Here is a 23,522-nt window from a genome sequence, read left to right on the forward strand (position 1 = left end):
GAAGTGTATTTATACCTGGCACGTGGGATAGCAGGTCACTCCCTCTTGTATTTATTGGTTAGTCCACTCAGGTCCAGACAGGCTCCAAGAGGACCATTTTTTCTTTTTTTCTTTTTTTTTATATAAGATTGTAAAAAATGGTTTACACCAAATACAAACAGACACAAACGAACAACAATTTACAGACGCACACAAACAACGACAACATCACCTCTGCCCAGACCCGCATGCTTACACCTCCGTCCCTAGTGTCACGTCCTGACCAGTAAAAGGGGTTATTGGTTATTGTAGTTTGGTCAGGACGTGGCAGGGGGTATTTGTTTTATGTGGTTCGGGGTTTAATGGGATATGTATTTATGTAAGAGGGGTGTTTGATTTATGTGTTCCGGGGTTTTTGGGTAATGTTCTTGTTTTGTATTTCTATGTTTTTCTATGTTGTGTATTTCTTTGTTGGCCTGGTATGGCTCTCAATCAGGAACAGCTGTACATCGTTGTTGCTGATTGAGAGTCATACTTATGTAGCCCTGTTTTTCACCTGTCCCTTGGTGGGAAGTTGTGGTGTTGCACTGCTGTTCGTTCGCATGCAATACTGTTCGATCGTTTTCTTGTTTTGTTTCGTTTGTGTTCAATAAAAGTCATTATGAGCACTCAACCCGCTGCGCCTTGGTCCACTACGTACGACGACCATTACACCTCGTGCCTGCATTAGTGTTTGCCAAATGGCCTTAAATTGTACCAATTTGTTTTTCTCGGTCGTCCATGCTATTTCAGTAATAAATCATTAGATTTTGTCGTTGTGTTAATGATGCTGGATTAATTGATTTCCACGGTTTTCCTATATACGTTTATTCAAGATGAGTTATGAGAAGAGAATCCTCCAGCCCATTGAACATTTCACCACACCCCCATTTTCCATGTCTTGAAAGACAGACAAATTAATAGTACGTTTACATTGTAATACTTCTGACAGCCTACTTTCTAAAACCGCCCATCATTTTTGGACTTAATAGCATTTCAAGAAAGCATGGATTATTGAATCATTGTTAGTTTTAGACTAAAGGCATGACTCTGCGGTTGTGCTGTAGAATTTGTGACTTTTGTCTCTTGTATAATGAATTCTATACATGAGTTTATATTGGATTAAGCCTACATTTTCGTTAACTGTAATTTCATTAGTTATGCTCCCACTTTCCCTCCATCTTGTGACAACATTAGTTATTTTTAAGTCTTGGTTCCAATAGTTTATATATATTTTTTCAAAATATTTCAAATTGAAATGTCATGATATGTAACTTTTAAATTGCATGTATTTGAAACTATACTGAACAACAATATAAAACGCAACATGCAGAAATTTCAAAGATTTGACTGAGTTAAAGTTCATATCAGGAAATGTAAGTAAATTTAGTAGGCCCTACTCGATGGATTTCACGACTGGGAATACAGATACGCATCTGTTGGTTACAGGTACCCTTAAAAAAAGGGTAGGGGCGTGGATCAGAAAACCAGTCAATATCTGGTGTGACCACCATTTTTGCCTCATGCAGCACGACACATCTCCTTCGCATAGTTTTGATAAGGCTGTTGATTGTGGCCTGTGGAATGATGTCCCACTCTTCTTCAATGGCTGTGAGAAGTTGCTGGATATTGGTGGGAACTGGAACATACTGTCATACAATTTGATCCAGAGCATCCCAAACATGCTCAATGGGTGACATGTCTGGTGAGTATGCAGACCATGGATGAACTGGGACATTTTCAGCTTCCAGGAATTGTGTACAGATCCTTGCGACATGGGGCTGTGTATTATCATGCTGAACCATGAGGTAATGGCGGCGGATGAATGACACAACAATGGGCCTCAGGATCTCGTCACAATATCTTTGTTCATTCAAATTGCCATCGATAAAATGCAATTGTGTTCATTGTCCGTAGCGTCTGCCTGCCCATACCATAACACCACCATGGGGCACACTGTTTAACAACGTTGACAAACTGCTCGCCCATAAGACGCCATATACACGCTGTCTGTCATCTGCCCTGTACAGTTGACACCAAATTCATCCATAAAGATCTCCTGGGTGTGAGTGGCCATCGAAGGTGAGCCCACTGAAGTCATTTATGACGCCTAACTGTAGTCAGGTCAAGACCCTGGTGAGGACAATGAGCATGCAGATGAGCTTCCCTGAGATGGTTTCTGACAGTTTGTGCAGAAATTCTTTGGTTGTGCAAACCCAGTTTCATCAGCTGTCTGGATGGCTGTTCTCACATGAGCCAGATGAGGTCCTGAGCTGACATGGTTATACGTGGTCTGTGGTTGTGAGGCTGGTTGGACATACTGCCAAATACTGTAAAATGACGTTGGAGGTGGCTTATGGTAAATAAATTAACATTACATTTTCTGGCAACAGCTCTGATGGACATTCCTGCGTGGCAATTGCATACACCCTCAAAACTTGAGACATCTATGGCATTGTTGTGTGAATAAAGTACACATTTTAGAGTGGCCTTTTATTGTCCCTAGCACAAGGTGCACCTGTGTAATTATCATGCTGTTTAATCAGCTTCTTGATATTCCACACCTGTCAGATTGATGGATTGTCTTGGCAAAGGAGAAATGCTCACTAACAGGGATGTAAACAAATTTGTGCACACATTTGAGAGAAATATGTTTTTCTTTAAGTATGAAACATTTCTGGGATCTTTTATTTCAGCTCATGAAACCAACACTTTACATCTTGCATTTCAGTATACATTGGTCAATCCAAAATTACTTTTTAATTCTGTCCTGGAAATAAATGTATTTCCTGTTAGCAAGTCATTTACGGTTTCTATGCCTTTAGTTTTCCATGTGGACCAATTTATCTGTGAATTCTGAAAAGCTATCCAAGGACTGTTCCATAAGGTTGTGTTTTTAGGGAGTGATATTGGTTCTTGTAGAATAAGTTACATTTTCTTCCATATTGTTATAGTGTTCCATACTGTTATAGTGTTCTATATTGTTATAGTGTTCTATACTGTTATAGTGTTCTATATTGTTATAGTGTTCTATACTGTTATAGTGTTCCATACTGTTATAGTGTTCTATATTGTTATAGTGTTCTATACTGTTATAGTGTTCTATATTGTTATAGTGTTCTATACTGTTATAGTGTTCTATATTGTTATAGTGTTCTATATTGTTATAGTGTTCTATACTGTTATAGTGTTCCATATTGTTATAGTGTTCTATATTGTTATGGTGTTCTATATTGTTATAGTGTTCCATATTGTTATAGTGTTCTATATTGTTCCATATTGTTATAGTGTTCTATATTGTTAGTGTTCCATATTGTTATAGTGTTCCATATTGTTATAGTGTTCTATATTGTTATAGTGTTCTTAACTATGAAGTTGTTAACGTTCTTAGCTTAATCCTTTGAAAATATTCACGTAAAAAGATTGTGAATTGTGCATGTTCAATATGTACCTATTGTTCCTCTTTAGTGCATTTAACTATATGTCACAAGTAAAAGCCTTTGGTCGCGAGTTGATACATTTCCAAGTTCGGAAATGCCACACTTTCCTTATTTTAAGAGGACTTTTTCTAATCACAGAAATTGTTTGCCTTAGGAAGACTTCTCAATAAATACAGGTACTCATCCTTTAAGACTTCACTGTTTGAACATGTGAGGCTAATCAGAGGTGATGCTATGACCTAGTATGATTAGGATCATTTCAAGAGCAAAATGTTCAATGAAGCAATACTTATTGTTTGGCAACTTTAGGAGCCCCAGAAAACCCATCCTTAACCTCTCACAAGAACAGCTGACCAAGAAAAACTCCTGGCCCTATAAACATATGCTCACCTGCGGGCCAATGACCAGATCCATCCCCTGGCTGTTATGCCATCGCGTGCATCACCCCTCTTCTCACAGCAATGAGAGGTGTGTGTGGTGTTTATAAGAATCCCAGAGCTAAAAACTGTGATGCTGAACATTAGGCAGGTAACAACTTTCATGGCCAGTTTGTGCATCAAATGGTAGAAAACCATCTTCAAATCATCCATTCCCAACTGAGAAGTTATCATGAAGATATCCTTTATTATAGCATAGGATTAAAACATACAGGGAAAAATAGGTTTGGTCAATAAGAGAAAAATACAATTTAAGTCTGAAGATTTCAATCAGTCTTCAGTATCATCCTTTGCAGGATTGGGGGCAATTCAAGACAATCAGAACGTGGTTGGAAATTACAATTTAATATTGAAAAAAAAAAATCCCCATTGAAAATAGATGGCGCTTCATTTCAATTCACTTGACTACTGAACTGATAATGAATTGAGTCCAACCATGAAGCGCCATACATCCTTTACATGTCATCATATCTAAACAGCAATACAACAGGCGTAAGCTATCAATCATACTATCAAAAATGCTGAAATTCTTCAATATGTCACATCTACTAGTGAACCCAGCTCTATGCTCATCTTCCTCGGTGTTGATGGCTTCTTGCACACTAACAAATACTAAAGATGAAAACCCAGAGGAATTCTTAACCTAACAGTAGAACCGTGAAGGTTGTTCTCTCTTCCACACGGGGTCAACAAGCAACTTCAGCTTGCTGTTAGGTTATAGAGAATGTTCTGGATTAAACCATTGGGATCACTTGAAGGGGAACGTCTTGGGAAAACTATCGGAGCATTAAAATACATTTTTCCTTCACATCAAACCAGATTATTCTTCTCAGTATTTACAAAACTAGATCGACTTGAGGTAATTACTACAAACACTACTTCCTTATGGTTTAACTTCTAACAATACAAGCTTTAATATAATTCATAGTTTCGAAACATAAAAAAAGATCATTAACAAAAAAACAAAGCGTCACAAAAATAGTTTCAAATGAAATGGCCCCTTAAATGATTAACTAAACCAACAGACTGAATCTTCACAATATTGTAAAGCCTGCCTGCCATCACCATACTTTGAAGTGTTCTGGGGAGAATTTTTGAGGTACACAATATTCTACAACAAGAATTCTAGAATACTCTTGAACCACTAAGAAACGGACAGCCAGCACAGCAATAAAAGACCATTGAATACTCACAACCCTATCAATACCAAACAAACACTGAAAAATCAATTCCAGAGCAAAGCCAGAATGGTAGTGTGTGTAGTCTATCACCTAATCAGTTATGAGTTAGTATGGACTCTGAGCAGGTTAGAGACAGTCAAAGTATTTAAAATGAACCCAATGCTCTTTCACAAATGGCCAAATGTTAAGACTTAAATGACTCAATATTAGTTATTGTGGAGTAGCATCAATACTTAGTTGGGGGTCATTTCAACCTCACTTAGGCCTGAATATAGATTCAAGATTGGCGACTTGAGAGAGTTCAGCCCAAAAAGGGAATGCATTGAGGTAAGGCATAGAGAGAGACCATTGAGAAAAAAATAAGTCAAAAGATCTTTTAGCGGGACAAATATGAAGAGAGAGGAAGTAAAAATCTAACATTGATAATATAACCATAACAGCCTGCTAGGTGACTTTCAAAAAGATATCCTATAGTTACCACCAGCAGTAAAGCAGATGTATATCAAAGATGTTTATCGAAGTTTTTCTCAAATCAGGGGCGTATTAATGAATGTCCCACACTTCTCTTCCTCCTCCCAGAGAGAATGGCGACTTGTTCCTCTGTTGGCCTGTTTTTCTTCAACATCTTCATCTCTAAGTGTTTCTGATTCCCAGGGCTTGTTCCAGCTCCTGCCTCCTCTGCTGAACCTGAAATACATTAAAAAATATATATATATTAAAATGCAGATAAAGAAGAAAATTAATTTCATAAATGGAAATTCCATTTCATAAGTGAAAGGAATACCAGGTAATATCAGGCAAATACCAGTACCGTAATATAAATTACAATTGAAAATCTTGTTCAGAGAAAGATTTTAAAGTATTTAGTAGGGCAGAAAAAAACACTTGGTGACAGAGATGACGACCATCATGGAGAACGAACGGCAGGAGTGAAGGCTTTACCTACCACGCATCGGGCCGACAGAAACAAACAACTCTCTGGTAAGGGCGGGGGTGTATGCCTTATGATTAACAACTCATGGTGTGATCATAACAACATACAGGAAGTTAAGTCCTTTTGTTCACCTGACCTAGAATTACTTACAATCAAATGCCGACCGCATTACCTACCAAGAGAACTCTCTTCGATATTGTCACAGCCGTGTATATTCCCCCAAGCAGATACCTCAACGGCCCTGAAAGAACTTCACTGGACTCTATGTAAACTGGAAACCATACATTCTGAGCCTGCATTTATTGTAGTTGGTGATTTTAACAAACCTAATCTGAGAAAAAGGCTTCCGAAATTCTATCAGCATATCGAATGCGCGACACGGACTGGCAGCATTCTCAACCATTGCTACTAACTTCTGCGATGCATGCAAAGCCCTCCCTTCAGGAAATCTGACCACGACTCCATTTTGTTGCTCCCAGCCTATAGACAGAAACTAAAACGAGAAACGCCGTGCTCAGGTCTATCCAACGCTGGTCTGACCAATCGGATTCCACGCTTCAAGATTGCTTCGATCACGTGGACTGGGATATTTCCGGGTAGCCTCAGAAAACAACATTGATGTATACGCTGACTCGGTGAGCGAGTTTATTAGCAAGTGCATAGGTGATGTATTAAAACCTTCCCTAACCAGAAAGCGTGGATTGATGGCAGCATTCGTGCAAAACGGAAAGCGCGAACCATCGCTTTTAATCACGGCATGGCGACTGGAAACATGACGAATACAAACAGTGTAGCTATTCCCTCCACAAAGGCAATCAAAGTAGAGTCGTGCGGCAACTGCTCCGCCCATAACTGCAAGGCTCTCCAGAGGGTAGTGAGGTCTGCACAACGCATCACTGGGGGCAAACTACCTGCCCTCCAGGACACCTACACCACCCGATCTCACAGGAAGGCCAAAAAGATCATTAAGGACAACAACCACCCGAGCCACTGCCTGTTCACCCCTCTATCATCCAGAAGGCGAGGTCAGTACAGGTGCATCAAAGCTGGAACCGAGAGACTGAAAAACTGTTTCTATCTTAAGGCCATCAGACTGTTAAACAGACATCACTAACATAGGAGAGGCTTCTGCCAACATACAGACTCAAATCTCTTGCCACTTTAAGGTATCACTAGTCACTTTAAATAACGCCACTTTAATAAATGTGTAGATATCCTACTTTACTCATCTCATATGTATATACTGTATTCTATACCATCTACTGCATCTTGCCTATGCCGCAAGGCCATTGCTCATCCATATATTTATATGTACATATTCATCCCTTTACATTTGTGTGTATTAGGTAGTTGTTGTGAATTTGTTAGATTACTTGTTAGATATTACTGCATGGTCAGAACTAGAAGCACAAGCATTTCACTACACTCACATTAACATCTGCTAACCATGTGTATGTGACCAATAACATTTGATTTGATTTACCTTGATGTAAAACCACGGTGTACACACACACAACCACCACGGTACACACACCCACCACGGTACACACACACACACCACTGTACACACACACACACACACCACTGTACACACACACACCACGGTACACACACACACCACGGTACACACACACACACACACACACACACACACACCCACTACGGTATACACACACACACACCACGGCACACACACACACCCCGGCACACACACACACACACACCACGGCACACACACACCACGGCACACACACACCACGGCACACACACACACACCACGGCACACACACACACACCACGGCACACACACACTAGAGGTCGACCGATTAATCGTAATGGCCGATTAAAAAGGGCCAATTTCAAGTTTTTATAAGAATCGGTATTTTTGGACACCGGAAAAAAAATAAAATGTATACCTTTATTTAACTAGGCACGTCAGATTAAAAACACATTCCTATTTTCAATGACGGCCTAGGAACGGGGGTTAACTGCCTTGTTCAGGGGCAGAACAACAGATTTTTACCTTGTCACCTCAGGGATTCGTTTTTGCAACCTTCCGGTTACTAGTCCAACGCTCTAACCACCTGCCTTACATTGCACTCCACGAGGAGCCTGCATGGCAGGCTGACTACCTGTTACGCGAGGGCAGCAAGAAGCCAAGGTAAGTTGCTAGCTAGCATTAAACTTCTCTTATAAAAAACTATCAATCTTAACATAATCACTAGTTAAACTAGTAATATCATCAACCATGTGTAGTTATCTAACGTGTCCTGCGTTGCATATAATTGATGCGGTGCCTGTTAATTTCTCATCGAATCACAGCCTACTTCGACAAACGGGTAATGATTTAACAAGCGCATTTGCGAAAAAAGCACTGTCGTTGCACCAATGTACCTAACCATAAACATTAATGCCTTTCTTAAAAATCAATACACAAGTATATATTTTTAAACCTGCATATTTAGTTAATATTGCCTGCTAACATGAATTTCTTATAACTAGGGAAGTTGTGTCACTTCCCTTGCGTTCCGTGCAAGCAGAGTCAGGGTATATGCAGCAGTTTGGGCCACCTGGCTCATTGCGAACTGTGTGAAGTCCATTTATTCCTAAAAAAGGGCCGAAATTAATTTGCCAGAATTGTACATAATTATGACATAACATTGAAGGTTGTACAATGTAACAGGAATATTTAGACTTAGGGATGCCACCCGTTAGATAAAATACGGAACGGTTCCGTATTTCACTAAATAATAAACGTTTCGTTTTCGAAATTATCGTTTCCGGATTCGACCATATTAAATGACCAAAGGCTCGTATTTCTGTGTGTTATAATTAAGTCTATGATTGGATATTTGATAGAGCAGTCTGACTGAGCGATGGTAGGCAGCAGCAGGCTCGTAAGCATTCATTCAAACAGCACCTTCGTGCGTTTGCCAGCAGCTCTACGCAAGCATTGTGCTGTTTATGACTTCAACCCCCAAGATTAGGCTGGTGTAACCGATGTGAAATGGCTAGCTAGTTAACGGGGTGCGCGCTAATAGCGTTTCAAACGTCACTCGCTCTGAGACTTGGGAGTGGTTGTTCCCCTTGCTCTACATGGGTAACGCTGCTTCGAGGGTGGCTGTTGTCGATGTGTTCCTGGTTCGAGCCCAGGTAGGAGCGAGGAGAGGGACGGAAGCTATACTGTTACACTGGCAATACTAAAGTGCCTATAAGAACATCCAATAGTCAAAGGTATATGAAATACAAATCGTATATAGAGAGAAATAGTCCTATAATTCCTATAATAACTACAACCTAAAACTTCTTACCTGGGAATATTGAAGACTCATGTTAAAAGGAACCACCAGCTTACATATGTTCTCATGTTCTGAGCAAGGAACTTAAACGTTAGCTTTTTTTACATGGCACATATAGCACTTTTACTTTCTTCGGTACACACACAGAAGGGTGAGAGGTGAGCATTTTACCTTGGAGTAGAAGTAACGACACACGGCCTCCTGGGCCCAGGGTTGGAAATAGAACTCTGCTCTCCTCTCCTCTTCTGGGTTCGCAACCACATCAGTCATAGTCTGTAAAAATAATCATATACATTAGAAACTTAACATTTCCTTCAATAAAGCCTACAGGTATAATGTGTAGTTTCGTGTTCTACGCACCATGCATGTTATCTATATTTATTTTTTCATACAGATAAAAATCCTCAGGCCTATCAACCTTATCCCTATGTCGTGGTTAGAGAGAGACCTCTGGGACCATCTCTGTTTTAAGAAAACACATCTTAACTACAAGGTTACTGGGCACTAGACGGAAGGCTGAATGTTCAGGTGGGGGAAGAAAACAACAGCTATGAACTTTGGACTGGACTCAGCTTGAATCACCCCTTGGTTGTCATTGACGGTCCAGTCAGTCTGGTGTTTGGTCCAAGAATCATCTGAACAAACACTACACAGCTAGCTTGTGCTAATGGCAAACATACGTCCATGGCAGCTAGCTAGTGCTAATGGCTAACATACATCCATGGCAGCTAGCTAGTGCTAATGGCTAACATACATCCATGGCAGCTAGCTAGTGCTAATGGCTAACATACATCCATGGCAGCTAGCTAGTGCTAATGGCTAACCTACGTTCATGGCAGCTAGCTAGTGCTAATGGCTAACATACATCCATGGCAGCTAGCTAGTGCTAATGGCTAACATACATCCATGGCAGCTAGCTAGTGCTAATGGCTAACCTACGTTCATGGCAGCTAGCTAGTGCTAATGGCTAACATACATCCATGGCAGCTAGCTAGTGCTAATGGCTAACCTACGTTCATGGCAGCTAGCTAGTGCTAGAAAATAAAGGAAAGCCGCACACTCTAAGAGCTCAGATGCAACAATTTAATAACCAACGTTTCGACAGCGAAGCTGTCTTCATCAGGGTGCTAACCTAGCTAGTGCTAACCTACATCCATGGCAGCTAGCTAGCGCTAATGGCTAACATACATCCATGGCAACTAGCTAGCGCTAATGGCTAACCTACATCCATGGCAGCTAGCTAGCGCTAATGGCTAACCAAGTCCATGACAACACATGGAGAGGGTCATGTTCAGTAAGACACACATCAAAATGTTTTGCAAAAGAAAACGGCAATCTGTGTATTTATTGGACACAAGTTCAAGTAGTGTCTCCCAGTTTCACTTAATTTCAATGTATTTTCTTCTTAATGAACATGACCCAAATGCTTTGGGGGGTTATTATGGAAAAGGGTAATCAGTAACTGAGCAGCACTAGAAAGAGAGCTGTGGTTTCCCTGTGTGTTTGTTTACCTTGCGGTAAAGAAAATATAATATTACCGCTCTCCTCATTTCTTTATCTGAAGTACTTTCTTCAGCACTAGTTCTCTTAAGTTTAGTTCATAGTTTACCTTGAGGTCCGCAGCCAGTGATTAATGAAGCCCCGGGGTACCTCCCTGTTTCCACAGTTTTCTCCCTACTGAACTATGCCCCATAGTGGTGTTTCCCTGTTAGTTTACCCTGTGGCCCGTGATCTGTGACCACATCCAATTAAGTTAGTCCTAAATATTTCATCAACTAAAAGCATTGCATTTGGGACAAATCACTCACTAAACCTTAAACCTCAACTAAATATTGTGATGAATAAATGTGGAAATTGAGCAAGTTGAGGTGACTAAACTGCTTGGAGTAACCCCGGAGTGTAAACTGTCATGGTCAAAACATGTTGATGCAACAGAAGCTAAGATGGGGAGAAATCTGTCCATAATAAAGCGCTGCTCTACCTTTTTAACATCACTATCAACAAGGTAGGTCCTACAGGCCATAGACTACTGTCCAGTCGTGTGGTCAGGTGCCACAAAGAGGGACTTAGGAAAATTACAGTTGGCCCAGAACAGGACAGCATGGATGGCCCTTAAATGTACACGGAGAGCTAACATTAATAATATGCATGTCAATCTCTCATGGCTCAAAGTAGAGGAGAGACTGACTTCCTCACTACTTGCATTTGTGAGAAGCATTGACATGTTGAATGCACCGAGCTGTCTGTTTAAACTACTAGCACACAGCTCAGACACCCATGCATACCCCACAAGACATACCACCAGGGTATGACTAGGGGAAGTGCACAGTACTACATAGAGTTCCATGTAGTCATGGCTCTATTCCACATCAGGTGCAAGCAGTAAAATTAGATAAAAAAAATACACATTACGGAACAGGGCCCCTGTGAAGAGACACGCACGATAACATATACATGTACACATGGGTTTTGTGTTGCAGATATGTGGTAGTAGAGTAGGGGCCTGAGGGCAAACACTTAATGTGTTGTGAAATCTGTTCTGTCATGTAATGTTTTAAATTGTATATAACTTAATGTTGCAGGACCCCAGGAAGAGTAGCTGCTGCTAATGGGGATCCTTGTTAAATACAAATACAGCAAGTCATTGATAAAGCCCTGAAGTACTTCCCTGTTTTCTCCCTACTGAACTACGACCCACGTGCAGCACAAGAGCAGTGTTTCCCTGTGTGTTTACCTTGAGGTCCCTGCACCGTGACTGCAGCCAGAATGTTTTCTCTCTATTGAACTATGTTCCATAGTGGTGTTTCCCTGTGTGTTTACCTTGAGATCCCTGCACTGTGACTGCAGCCAGTCGTTGATGAAGCCCTGGGGGTCTCTGGCGAAGCTCAACATGAACTCTCTCTGGGTCTTCAGCTGGTTGATCGTCTCTATGGTCTCATGGATCTACAGGGGAAGAAGAGAGATGGGTCAATCCTAGTTCAACATCTGAATAAACTACTGTCTAAATGATCTGAAGGGGAAGAAACAGCAAGATGGATGTCCAAACCAAGATGGATGAAGTAGAGTCACTTTTCTTTGTTATGTTTATTAGACCAGACAACAATGCAAATGGATCCATACTTCAGTAAAATGAACCAGATTGAACCCGTATGTAGTCCCTGTAGTAGGACATCATGTTAGCTCCTCCCATACTTCAGTAACATGAACCAGATTGAACCAGTCTGTAGTCCCTGTAGTAGGACATCATGTTAGCTCCTCCCATACTTCAGTAACATGAACCAGATTGAACCAGTCTGTAGTCCCTGTAGTAGGACATCATGTTAGCTCCTCCCTCAGTAGAGAAGGTCTCATCTCTGTTGTGTTTAATTGGCCTTTGTCACAGCAGCTTGTCGAATTACAATTTACCCAGAACAGGACAGCACCACTGGCCCTTAAATGTACACGGAGAGCTAACATTAATTATATGCATGTCAATCTCTCATGGCTCAAAGTAGAGGAGAGATTGACTTCCTCACTACTTGAGCATTTGTGAGAAGTATTGACATGTTGAATGCACCGAGCTGTCTGTTTTAAACACTACTGTCTAATGGAGGTCTCTGACCTTAGTCTGCACTAGATACCTCAGCTCTGGTCTCTCTGCAATCACAGGGATAAGGCCTGCAGCCAATGCTACTGACAGGGTGTGTCTCTCAGAGACTCTTTCCTGTGGGGTCTTGTTCTTTGTCTGTATTAACAGTCTGAACTTGAAGTAGGCGTTCTGCTGCTGGAGAGGAGGGAGGAGGGCTGTCTATTTCTGGACAGGAGGGAGGAGGGCTGTCTATTTCTGGAGAGGAGGGAGGAGGGCTGTCTATTTCTGGAGAGGAGGGAGGAGGGCTGTCTATTTCTGGAGAGGAGGGAGGAGGGCTGTCTATTTCTGGAGAAGGACTGTCTTTCTGGAGAGGAGGACTGTCTTTCTGGAGAAGGGGGAGGAGGGCTGTCTATTTCTCCTTTTATTTCAGGTTCAGTGAGTTTCTCTGTAGTCGGTCCCAGTCTGCTCCCAGTCCCTGTTGACTGTAGTTCGTATCAACAATGCAATGCATTTTATTTTTTATAGCGCCTCTATTGTTCACTCTTCCAGCGTTCTGACAACGGGCTGTACAATAGGAGACAAAAGGTGTGTGGAAAAACATCTGTTCATTGCCTCGGCCACACAGCCTCAGAATAGCTCACCATAAGATGTTGTAGGCTAGATTCCATCCCTTGAAAATTAATGGACTCATGTAAAGTTCAACTATACACCATACATACCTTGTTGTCCAGGCCAGCGATCTCCTGCTGGCTGGCGGTGGATAGGAGGAAGGAGTTCATCTGGGTCTTTAGAGTGTCGTCCACCTCCACATCGATGTCATAGCAGGCTGTCTTCTTCTGGTCGTTGGGATCCACACTGTAGACACACAGAGAGGAGTTAGACTCTGCATGATCTATCTTACACTATGGGTTCGTTCCAGATGGTCCTTTATTGTAGTCACGCTGCACATCTCAGGACTGTTCTATATCAGATTAATGTGGTTCCTGAGACATTTGAACACTTCTGTAGGCATTGTGACATCTGATCATCTGAGCATTGTCTTACAAAAAAAGGCCAGGAGTTCTTCCTGACCACGGAACAACTCTAGACCCAAGTGATGACATAGTGAGGTGTTGACCCTAGTGGCGAGGAGGACACAGTGAGGTGTTGACCCTAGTGGCGAGGAGGACACAGTGAGGTGTGGACCCTAGTGGCGAGGAGGACACAGTGAGGTGTTGACCCTAGTGGCGAGGAGGACACAGTGAGGTGTGGACCCTAGTGGCGAGGAGGACATAGTGAGGTGTTGTTGCTGAAGGTAAGGGTTAGTCCTACCTGATGACATGGTTAATAAAGACGATTAGGGTTAGTCCTACCTGATGACATGGTTAATGATGATGGGTTCTGGAGGCATCAGGAGAGCATGTAGACGTTGTGGGATCTCAGAGAATTTCATACGCTGCGTCTCAAAGATCTAGAACATAGATAAAAACACAACTTTATTCATTTACTCAAGAATTGGTTATGCAAGGATTTGATTATTGTGCTTTGTATGTTTCAGCAATGGACAGTTAATAAAGATCATATATCAGAGGTCTATGGCGTGTTTGGGCTAAGGACAACATAACAGACCCATTTACCCATAAAGATGATGAAATGGCAAAATCTCATTACTAACATACTGTCCATCAGGTTGTATAACAAATCCTCAACATTACAGATACAAACGTGGGGAAAAGAAACTGGTTCTATTTACCCCAAGAAAGGCTTATATCTTCCAACCAGCTGTGAACAAAGAGGAGAATTGCTGCTCTCTGACCTGCTGCAGGCACTTGTCACAGTTGATGAACTCTGACCTGCTGCAGGCACTTGTCACAGTTGATGAACTCTGACCTGCTTGCAGGCACTTGTCACAGTTGATGAACTCTGACCTGCTGCAGGCACTTGTCACAGTTGATGAACTCTTGACCTGCTGCAGGCACTTGTCACAGTTGATGAACTCTGACCTGCTGCAGGCACTTGTCACAGTTGATGAACTCTGACCTGCTTGCAGGCACTTGTCACAGTTGATGAACTCTGACCTGCTTGCAGGCACTTGTCACAGTTGATGAACTCTGACCTGCTTGCAGGCACTTGTCACAGTTGATGAACTCTGACCTGCTGCAGGTACTTGTCACAGTTGATGAACTCTGACCTGCTGCAGGTACTTGTCACAGTTGATGAACTCTCTCTCGTGGGGGTCCTGCAGCTTGTGGGTCTTAACATACTGCCAGAGGGCCTGGATGATGACCGGCCTGGTCTGGGTGTGGATCCCCAACATACGGGCCAGACGAGGGTCCAGTTTGAACTGAGGGGGCTGGGGAGAGAGAAGTGAAATTAGCAGAGGCATTACACCATCAAACTGAAGACGCAGACGACAAGCATGTATTTGGGAGAGATGTTGAGAAAGGCCCAGCGGTCAAAAACACCTGGTTCATATAGGTCGTTATCAATAAAACGTCACAATAAAGAGAAGAGCATAGAACTACAAATATAAAATTGTGTACTATACCCGACAAGTAGTTTAGGTAAATGTTCCATCCTTGGTCGGCTCTGCCTGTCAAGCAGCATAAGGGCACATATGCCCATGTTGGCTAGCCTACTGTTGGCAAGTGATGTACTTTTTTATCCTACCAACATAGCTAGCTTACAACATTATCCCCTTTTCAACATTGTTTTTAAGAGTGTTTAATCACGATTGCTGCTGACAGACATGATAGGCTACATTGATTGATGGACCACGTAAAATTGGCTAGCTAGTTAGCGAACAACAGATCAGGTCAATAATGCTAGTGGACAAGCTAACACCAGATCAGGTCAATAATGCTAGTGGACAAGCTAACACCAGATCAGGTCAATAATGCTAGTGGACAAGCTAATACCAGATCAGGTCAATAATGCTAGTGGACAAGCTAACACCAGATCAGGTCAATAATGCTAGTGGACAAGCAAACACCAGATCAGGTCAATAACGCTAGTGGACAAGCTAACACCAGATCAGGTCAATAACGCTAGTGGACAAGCTAACACCAGATCAGGTCAATAACGCTAGTGGACAAGCTAACACCAGATCAGGTCAATAACGCTAGTGGACAAGCTAACACCAGATCAGGTCAATAACGCTAGTGGACAAGCTAACACCAGATCAGGTCAGTAATGCTAGTGGACAAGCTAACACCAGATCAGGTCAGTAACGCTAGTGGACAAGCTAACACCAGATCAGGTCAATAACGCTAGTGGACAAGCTAACACCAGATCAGGTCAGTAATGCTAGTGGACAAGCTAACACCAGATCAGGTCAGTAATGCTAGTGGACAAGCTAATACCAGATCAGGTCAATAATGCTAGTGGACAAGCTAATACCAGATCAGGTCAATAATGCTAGTGGACAAGCTAATACCAGATCAGGTCAGTAATGCTAGTGGACAAGCTAACACCAGATCAGGTCAGTAATGCTAGTGGACAAGCTAACACCAGATCAGGTCAGTAATCCTAGTGGACAAGCTAACACCAGATCAGGTCAATAATGCTAGTGGACAAGCTAACACCAGATCAGGTCAGTAATGCTAGTGGACAAGCTAACACCAGATCAGGTCAATAATGCTAGTGGACAAGCTAACACCAGATCAGGTCAGTAATGCTAGTTAACAAGCTAACTTCCAGGGGATAAACTAGATGCCATCTATAGTGGTGATGACTGGCGTTTACCAGGACGAGTTGTGAATAAAAATAGGCTAGTTGCCGATGTCAAGCTCTTTCCAAAAAGCCTAGCTATCTAACATGCCAAACAGATTGGCTACCCTAACGTATCTGAAATTACATGATCAACAGATGCTTTGCTGATCATGAAAAGCATGCCATTACCTGTTGTATAACTCTGATGATAGAGCTAAACAGTTACTAGCTGTATAACTCTGATGATAGAGCTAAACAGTTACTAGCAGTATAACTCTGATGATAGAGTTACTAGCTGTATAACTCTGATGATAGAGCTACTAGCTGTATATCTCTGATGATAGAGCTAAACAGTTACTAGCTCTATAACTCTGATGATAGAGTTACTAGCTGTATAACTCTGATGATAGAGCTAAACAGTTACTAGCTGTATAACTCTGATGATAGAGCTAAACAGTTACTAGCTGTATATCTCTGATGATAGAGCTAAACAGTTACTAGCTGTATATCTCTGATGATAGAGCTACTAGCTGTATATCTCTGATGATAGAGCTAAACAGTTACTAGCTGTATATCTCTGATGATAGAGCTAAACAGTTACTAGCTGTATAACTCTGATGATAGAGTTACTTGCTGTATAACTCTGACGATAGAGCTAAACAGTTACTAGCTGTATATCTCTGATGATAGAGCTAAACAGTTACTAGCTGTATATCTCTGATGATAGAGCTACTAGCTGTATAACTCTGACGATAGAGCTAAACAGTTACTAGCTGTATAACTCTGATGATAGAGCTAAACAGTTACTAGCTGTATATCTCTGATGATAGAGCTAAACAGTTACTAGCTGTATAACTCTGATGATAGAGCTAAACAGTTACTAGCTGTATATCTCTGATGATAGAGCTAAACAGTTACTAGCTGTATAACTCTGATGATAGAGTTACTAGCTGTATAACTCTGATGATAGAGCTACTAGCTGTATATCTCTGATGATAGAGCTACTAGCTGTGTAACTGATGATAGAGCTAAACAGTTACTAGCTGTATATCTCTGATGATAGAGCTAAACAGTTACTAGCTGTATATCTCTGATGATAGAGCTAAACAGTTACTAGCTGTAACTCTGATGACAGAGCTAAACAGTTACTAGCTGTATATCTCTGATGATAGAGCTAAACAGTTACTAGCTGTATATCTCTGATGATAGAGCTAAACAGTTACTAGCTGTATATCTCTGATGATAGAGTTACTAGCTGTATAACTCTGATGATAGAGCTAAACAGTTACTAGCTGTATATCTCTGATGATAGAGTTACTAGCTGTATAACTCTGATGATAGAGTTAAACAGTTACTAGCTGTATATCTCTGATGATAGAGTTACTAGCTGTATAACTCTGATGATAGAGCTAAACAGTTACTAGCTGTATATCTCTGATGATAGAGTTACTAGCTGTATAACTCTGATGATAGAGTTAAACAGTTACTAGCTGTATATCTCTGATGATAGAGCTAAACAGTTACTAGCTGTATATCTCTGATGACAGAGCTAAACAGTTACTAGCTGTATATCTCTGATGATAGAGCTAAACAGTTACTAGCTGTATATCTCTGATGATAGAGCTAAACAGTTACTAGCAGTATAACTCTGATGATAGAGTTACTAGCTGTATAACTCTGATGATAGAGCTACTAGCTGTATATCTCTGATGATAGAGCTACTAGCTGTGTAACTGATGATAGAGCTAAACAGTTACTAGCTGTATATCTCTGATGATAGAGCTAAACAGTTACTAGCTGTATAACTCTGATGATAGAGCTAAACAGTTACTAGCTGTATAACTCTGATGATAGAGCTAAACAGTTACTAGCTGTATAACTCTGATGATAGAGCTAAACAGTTACTAGCTGTATATCTCTGATGATAGAGTTACTAGCTGTATAACTCTGATGATAGAGCTAAACAGTTACTAGCTGTATATCTCTGATGATAGAGTTACTAGCTGTATAACTCTGATGATAGAGTTAAACAGTTACTAGCTGTATATCTCTGATGATAGAGCTAAACAGTTACTAGCTGTATATCTCTGATGACAGAGCTAAACAGTTACTAGCTGTATAACTCTGATGATAGAGCTAAACAGTTACTAGCTGTATAACTCTGATGATAGAGCTAAACAGTTACTAGCTGTATAACTCTGATGATAGAGTTACTAGCTGTATAACTCTGATGATAGAGCTAAACAGTTACTAGCTGTATATCTCTGATGATAGAGCTAAATGTGCGCAATTGTTTTGCATGGAATAATTGGACACAACCAAATAGGCTTTAACTTTAGCAGGTTGTGATTAGAGGTGTGTTTACCTGGTAGTCCAGCATGAGCAGGACAGTGCAGCGTACGCCCACATCCCCTGGCCTCTTCACCTGGAACCCGTCTGTCTCCTGAGTGGTCGCAGTCCTGTGCCACTATAACAATAGAAAAAATACTTTATTAGTCCTTTTAGTTTCTTTACAACAGAATATCATTAGAGTTTACTACAGAGAAAGTTGTTGAGAAGAGTGGCAGTGGAAATGAGCTAATATTGATTGCCTATTCATGAAAAACAAATCTAAATCATACATTTTTATATCCGAACATTAAACCACATCTTCTTACCTCGACCAAGTGATTGTCAGGCCCATAGAGGTCCTTGTCCAACTCGATGACCAGAGACTTGAAGAAGGAAGAGAATTTTCTCTTCTGCTTGGTGGCTTCATACTTGGACACAGCAGTCTGAGAAAAACATTTTTTTTTTCAGACATTTCAAGTTAGAAACACACACAAGACACTATCTGTCAACACACAGACACACACACCCAACACACACAAACATATGGCTACTAATTAGTCCTACATCTTCAAGCAGGCGCCCTTCAACACGCAGCTCCCATGATGCAACAGTGCCCTCTCCGTCTTCTGCGTCGGGCTTGGCAGGGTTGAAGGTGTTGGATATGAAGATACGAAGCTTTCGCTTTTGCTGAAACACAAGAAGTCCAGTCATGTTGAATTTCACTATCAAAATGTGTATTACCTTCAGAGCAAAACATGGGACGTGATGACCAGGGAAAACTCCCAAGTCCCATTTTATAAGCTACAACTCAGGCCCTGAGCTTTCCTGGTTTGGCCACCTTGTCGGTCAGGAAAAGATCCTGGGCCTGAATTGTAGCCTATAAAATCATCCCTGTCCATCTAATGTTATTCATTAGGATCTAAAAGGCAATGATCCTAGATCAGCACTGTCCTATACTTTACTCTGTTTATTATCTATGCACCTCCCTTATCTTACCTCATTTGCACTCACTGTATATAGATTTGTATTTTTTCTACTGTATTATTGACTGTATGTTTGTTTATTCCATGTGTAACTCTGTGTTGTTATATGTGTCGAACTGCTTTGCTTTATCTTGGCCAGGTCGCAGTTGTAAATGAGAACTTGTTCTCAACTAGCCTACCTGGTTAAATAAAGGTTAAATAAAAAAAAATTGTCACTTTACCTTCATGTACATATTACCTCAACTAACCGGTGCCCCTGCACATTGAGTCTGTACCGGTACCCCCTGTATATAGCCTCGCTATTGTTATTTTACTGCTGCACTTTCATTATTTTTATTTTTTTACCTACCTATTTTTACTTAACACTTATTTTTCTTAAAACTGCATTGTTGGTTAAGGGCTACAACGGTTGTATTCGGAGCATGTGACAAATACAATTTGAAAAGCTTTATGAATACAAGCCTTGGCCCTAGTGAGGACATAACTCCATATTTGTTACCTTGATGGGTCTCTTGAGTGCCTCCTGGATGTCCAGACGTTTCCTCATGATGGTCTGATCCAGCTTCCTCTCAAACGCCAGCAGGTCCATGTAGGCCTGAGACTCTGGCACCAGCTCCCGGATCCTCTGAGGTAAAATCTTATCCGCCATTTTCTTCTTCTTTGTACTGCAATTGAACAAAACAATACAGTGGGAGTTTATAAGGAACGAAAAAATAAAATATTACTGTTGAAGTAAATCCATTCAAGCCTAAAATAACAAATACCGATGGCTAGTCAGATCTTACTGTTGGTTGCGCTGTTGCTGGACCTGTTGGACCTGCTGGGGAGCAGGCCTCTTACGGGAGGGATCCATGACGCCAGGCATCCCTGGTCGGGACACGGGGCTGGAGCCGTAGCCTGGAGGCCCCATGGGCGGACCCTGGGGTGTCATACGGCTGGAGGGTGGCATCCCACCTGGTCTCTGGAGGGAGGAGAGAAGAGACAGGGAGGGGTTAGAGTCTGGAGGAGGGAGAGGTTAGAGTCTGGAGGAGGGAGAGGTTAGAGTCTGGAGGAGGGAGAGGTTAGAGTCTGGAGGAGGGAGAGGTTAGAGTCTGGAGGAGGGAGAGGTTAGAGTCTGGAGGAGGGAGAGGTTAGAGTCTGGAGGAGGGAGAGGTTAGAGTCTGGAGGAGGGAGAGGTTAGAGTCTGGAGGAGGGAGAGGTTAGAGTCTGGAGGAGGGAGAGGTTAGAGTCTGGAGGAGGGAGAGGTTAGAGTCTGGAGGAGGGAGAGGTTAGAGTCTGGAGGAGGGAGAGGTTAGAGTCTGGAGGAGGGAGAGGTTAGAGTCTGGAGGAGGGAGAGGTTAGAGTCTGGAGGAGGGAGAGGTTAGAGTCTGGAGGAGGGAGGGGTTAGAGTCTGGAGGAGGGAGGGGTTAGAGTCTGGAGGAGGGAGGGGTTAGAGTCTGGAGGAGGGAGAGGTTAGAGTCTGGAGGAGGGAGAGGTTAGAGTCTGGAGGAGGGAGAGGTTAGAGTCTGGAGGAGGGAGAGGTTAGAGTCTGGAGGAGGGAGAGGTTAGAGTCTGGAGGAGGGAGAGGTTAGAGTCTGGAGGAGGGAGAGGTTAGAGTCTGGAGGAGGGAGAGGTTAGAGTCTGGAGGAGGGAGAGGTTAGAGTCTGGAGGAGGGAGAGGTTAGAGTCTGGAGGAGGGAGAGGTTAGAGTCTGGAGGAGGGAGAGATGAATGTGTTTGATAGGAAAAAAAGAGTAGAAAAGGAGAAAAGATGTAGAAGAGGAGAAAAGGGAGAAGAAAAGAGGTTGTGGGAGAGAAAAGGAAGAAAGAGGTGGAGAGAAGAGGTGCTACTGATGGTTGAGATGAGGAACAAAATGTTTTTCTATCATCTACTGGTAGATTCATCTTTGCAGGTGTTAGTTCTGCCTTAGACTAAACATTCTCCTTTTGATGAGGTCTACCGAATGTGTTCAACAGATAGCGTTTTCCATTTGCGCCGGCTGTCGGCTAAAATCAGCCGGTTAGACTCATTTACAGCCGGCTACTTCTCATTTAAAAGTTTAAATTCGCTAGTCTGTCAAGCCCTCTCCCGCTAGAATGAACGATATGCATCTTATAGCAATCTATTGATAGGATAGTCACCCGTCAGTCACAAAGCGAGCAATGGAAGGGAAACGCAGTCTGCCGTCTGCTCCGCCTCCTGGTGTGCGCTGTGGTTGGTTGAAGTCTAATTTCTTCACACGGAGGAAGGAGAGTACTGATAGTTTGGATTTATGAACTTTAAATCCTTATTAATCATTAGTTGTAATAGAGAAATGAGTTGTGCCATAACCATTAACCTCTGGTGTAGGAGGATATGTATATGGTGGGTGCAATTAAGCTTGGAATGTACTGAGTGTAGGGAAAGGCATTGATAAGGGGAGAGAGCCATGGATTAGTGATGGAGGGGGTCCAGGTCAGGCATTGATAAGGGGAGAGAGCCATGGATTAGTGATGGAGGGGGTCCAGGTCAGGCATTGATAAGGGGAGAGAGCCATGGATTAGTGATGGAGGGGGTCCAGGTCAGGCATTGATAAGGGGAGAGAGCCATGGATTAGTGATGGAGGGGGTCCAGGTCAGGCATTGATAAGGGGAGAGAGCCATGGATTAGTGATGGAGGGGGTCCAGGTCAGGCATTGATAAGGGGAGAGAGCCATGGATTAGTGATGGAGGGGGTCCAGGTCAGGCATTGATAAGGGGAGAGAGCCATGGATTAGTGAGGGGAGGGGGTCAAGATCAGGTCACGTTAAGGGAGAAATACAAGTTTATGGCCCGCATCACTTAGTGTCCTGCCTAGCAGGAAAGATACAATGTTTGTACAGATATGTAGGAGACTCAGCCTAGGAGGAAGGGTTAAATATCAGTGCTTGTGTGAAAAGTTTTTTGTCTAATGCAGCTGTATTGATCCTCTGGGAAGAATAACTTGGTTTAAGCTTTCATAGTGTCCGCTGAGTTTTTACTCCCCCTACGCGGGGAGCCCCAAAAAAGAGGAAGCGGGTATTTTCTCCGTACATCCACAGATGAGCCAGCCAGACTTCATATGTAGGCTATGGGATGGTAGCTAGCTAAGTGCACAGACGCAATGCACACAACACTAAATACATCCTACAAGATAGCTAACAAATGTAGCTAGTATTGATTAGCTAGTTTCCATGAAACAGCTGCCGAGTTAGTGCAATGTCCTTAGCGAGCTAGCTAAACACTTGGCTATGGGCTGGCACTGGCAGTATGGGATAATGGGGTGAATTAAATTGTTTCTTCGTCATCTTGCTAGGTAGTTATCTAGCTGTGGCCATCTGGCTAGTAACAACAAGTGATTTCTACAACAATAGCAACATCAGCGCAGATAGCTTGGAATCTAGACCATAAGCAATACGCACAGGATATGCATTGCCAAACAACGCTACTGCCACCTTCTGGTTTGGAGTATTTTAACAAGGCTGAGTGGCTGACGACTTCCAAGGTTATTGCTGTGTGAACACAAGAGATTGACTGTCAACACTGTTTAGAGGTACTGTCGGCAGGCAAACGTTTGAAAATCCTACCAGTGCGTCTGAGTTCTTAGCCTAATTATTGTTCTGGCACATACGTTGAATTAATTTTTGCGTGCTTCGCATGGCCAGCC

At 42.2% G+C, this 23,522-nt stretch overlaps 1 protein-coding gene across 1 annotated transcript in view; it reads right to left on the reverse strand.

Annotated features, from left to right (window-relative positions):
• Nucleotides 1–4,062: 4,062 nt before the first annotated feature.
• Nucleotides 4,063–23,522, reverse strand: part of LOC115150051 (SWI/SNF-related matrix-associated actin-dependent regulator of chromatin subfamily D member 1) — a 30,595-nt gene continuing 11,135 nt past the window's right edge. Inside the window, exons 2-12 of the mRNA XM_029692943.1 lie at nt 20,667–20,842; nt 20,381–20,546; nt 19,463–19,585; nt 19,225–19,341; nt 18,933–19,034; nt 15,048–15,209; nt 14,230–14,327; nt 13,597–13,732; nt 12,130–12,252; nt 9,481–9,582; nt 4,063–5,763 (exon numbers count right to left, since the gene is read on the reverse strand). Coding sequence (XP_029548803.1) covers nt 5,710–5,763; nt 9,481–9,582; nt 12,130–12,252; nt 13,597–13,732; nt 14,230–14,327; nt 15,048–15,209; nt 18,933–19,034; nt 19,225–19,341; nt 19,463–19,585; nt 20,381–20,546; nt 20,667–20,842 — 1,359 coding nt within the window. The 3' untranslated portion in view covers nt 4,063–5,709. The remainder of the gene's footprint in view (nt 5,764–9,480; nt 9,583–12,129; nt 12,253–13,596; nt 13,733–14,229; nt 14,328–15,047; nt 15,210–18,932; nt 19,035–19,224; nt 19,342–19,462; nt 19,586–20,380; nt 20,547–20,666; nt 20,843–23,522) is intronic.

Source organism: Salmo trutta, chromosome 16 (assembly GCF_901001165.1).
Source record: "Salmo trutta chromosome 16, fSalTru1.1, whole genome shotgun sequence".
Classification (NCBI taxonomy): Eukaryota; Metazoa; Chordata; class Actinopteri; order Salmoniformes; family Salmonidae; genus Salmo; species Salmo trutta.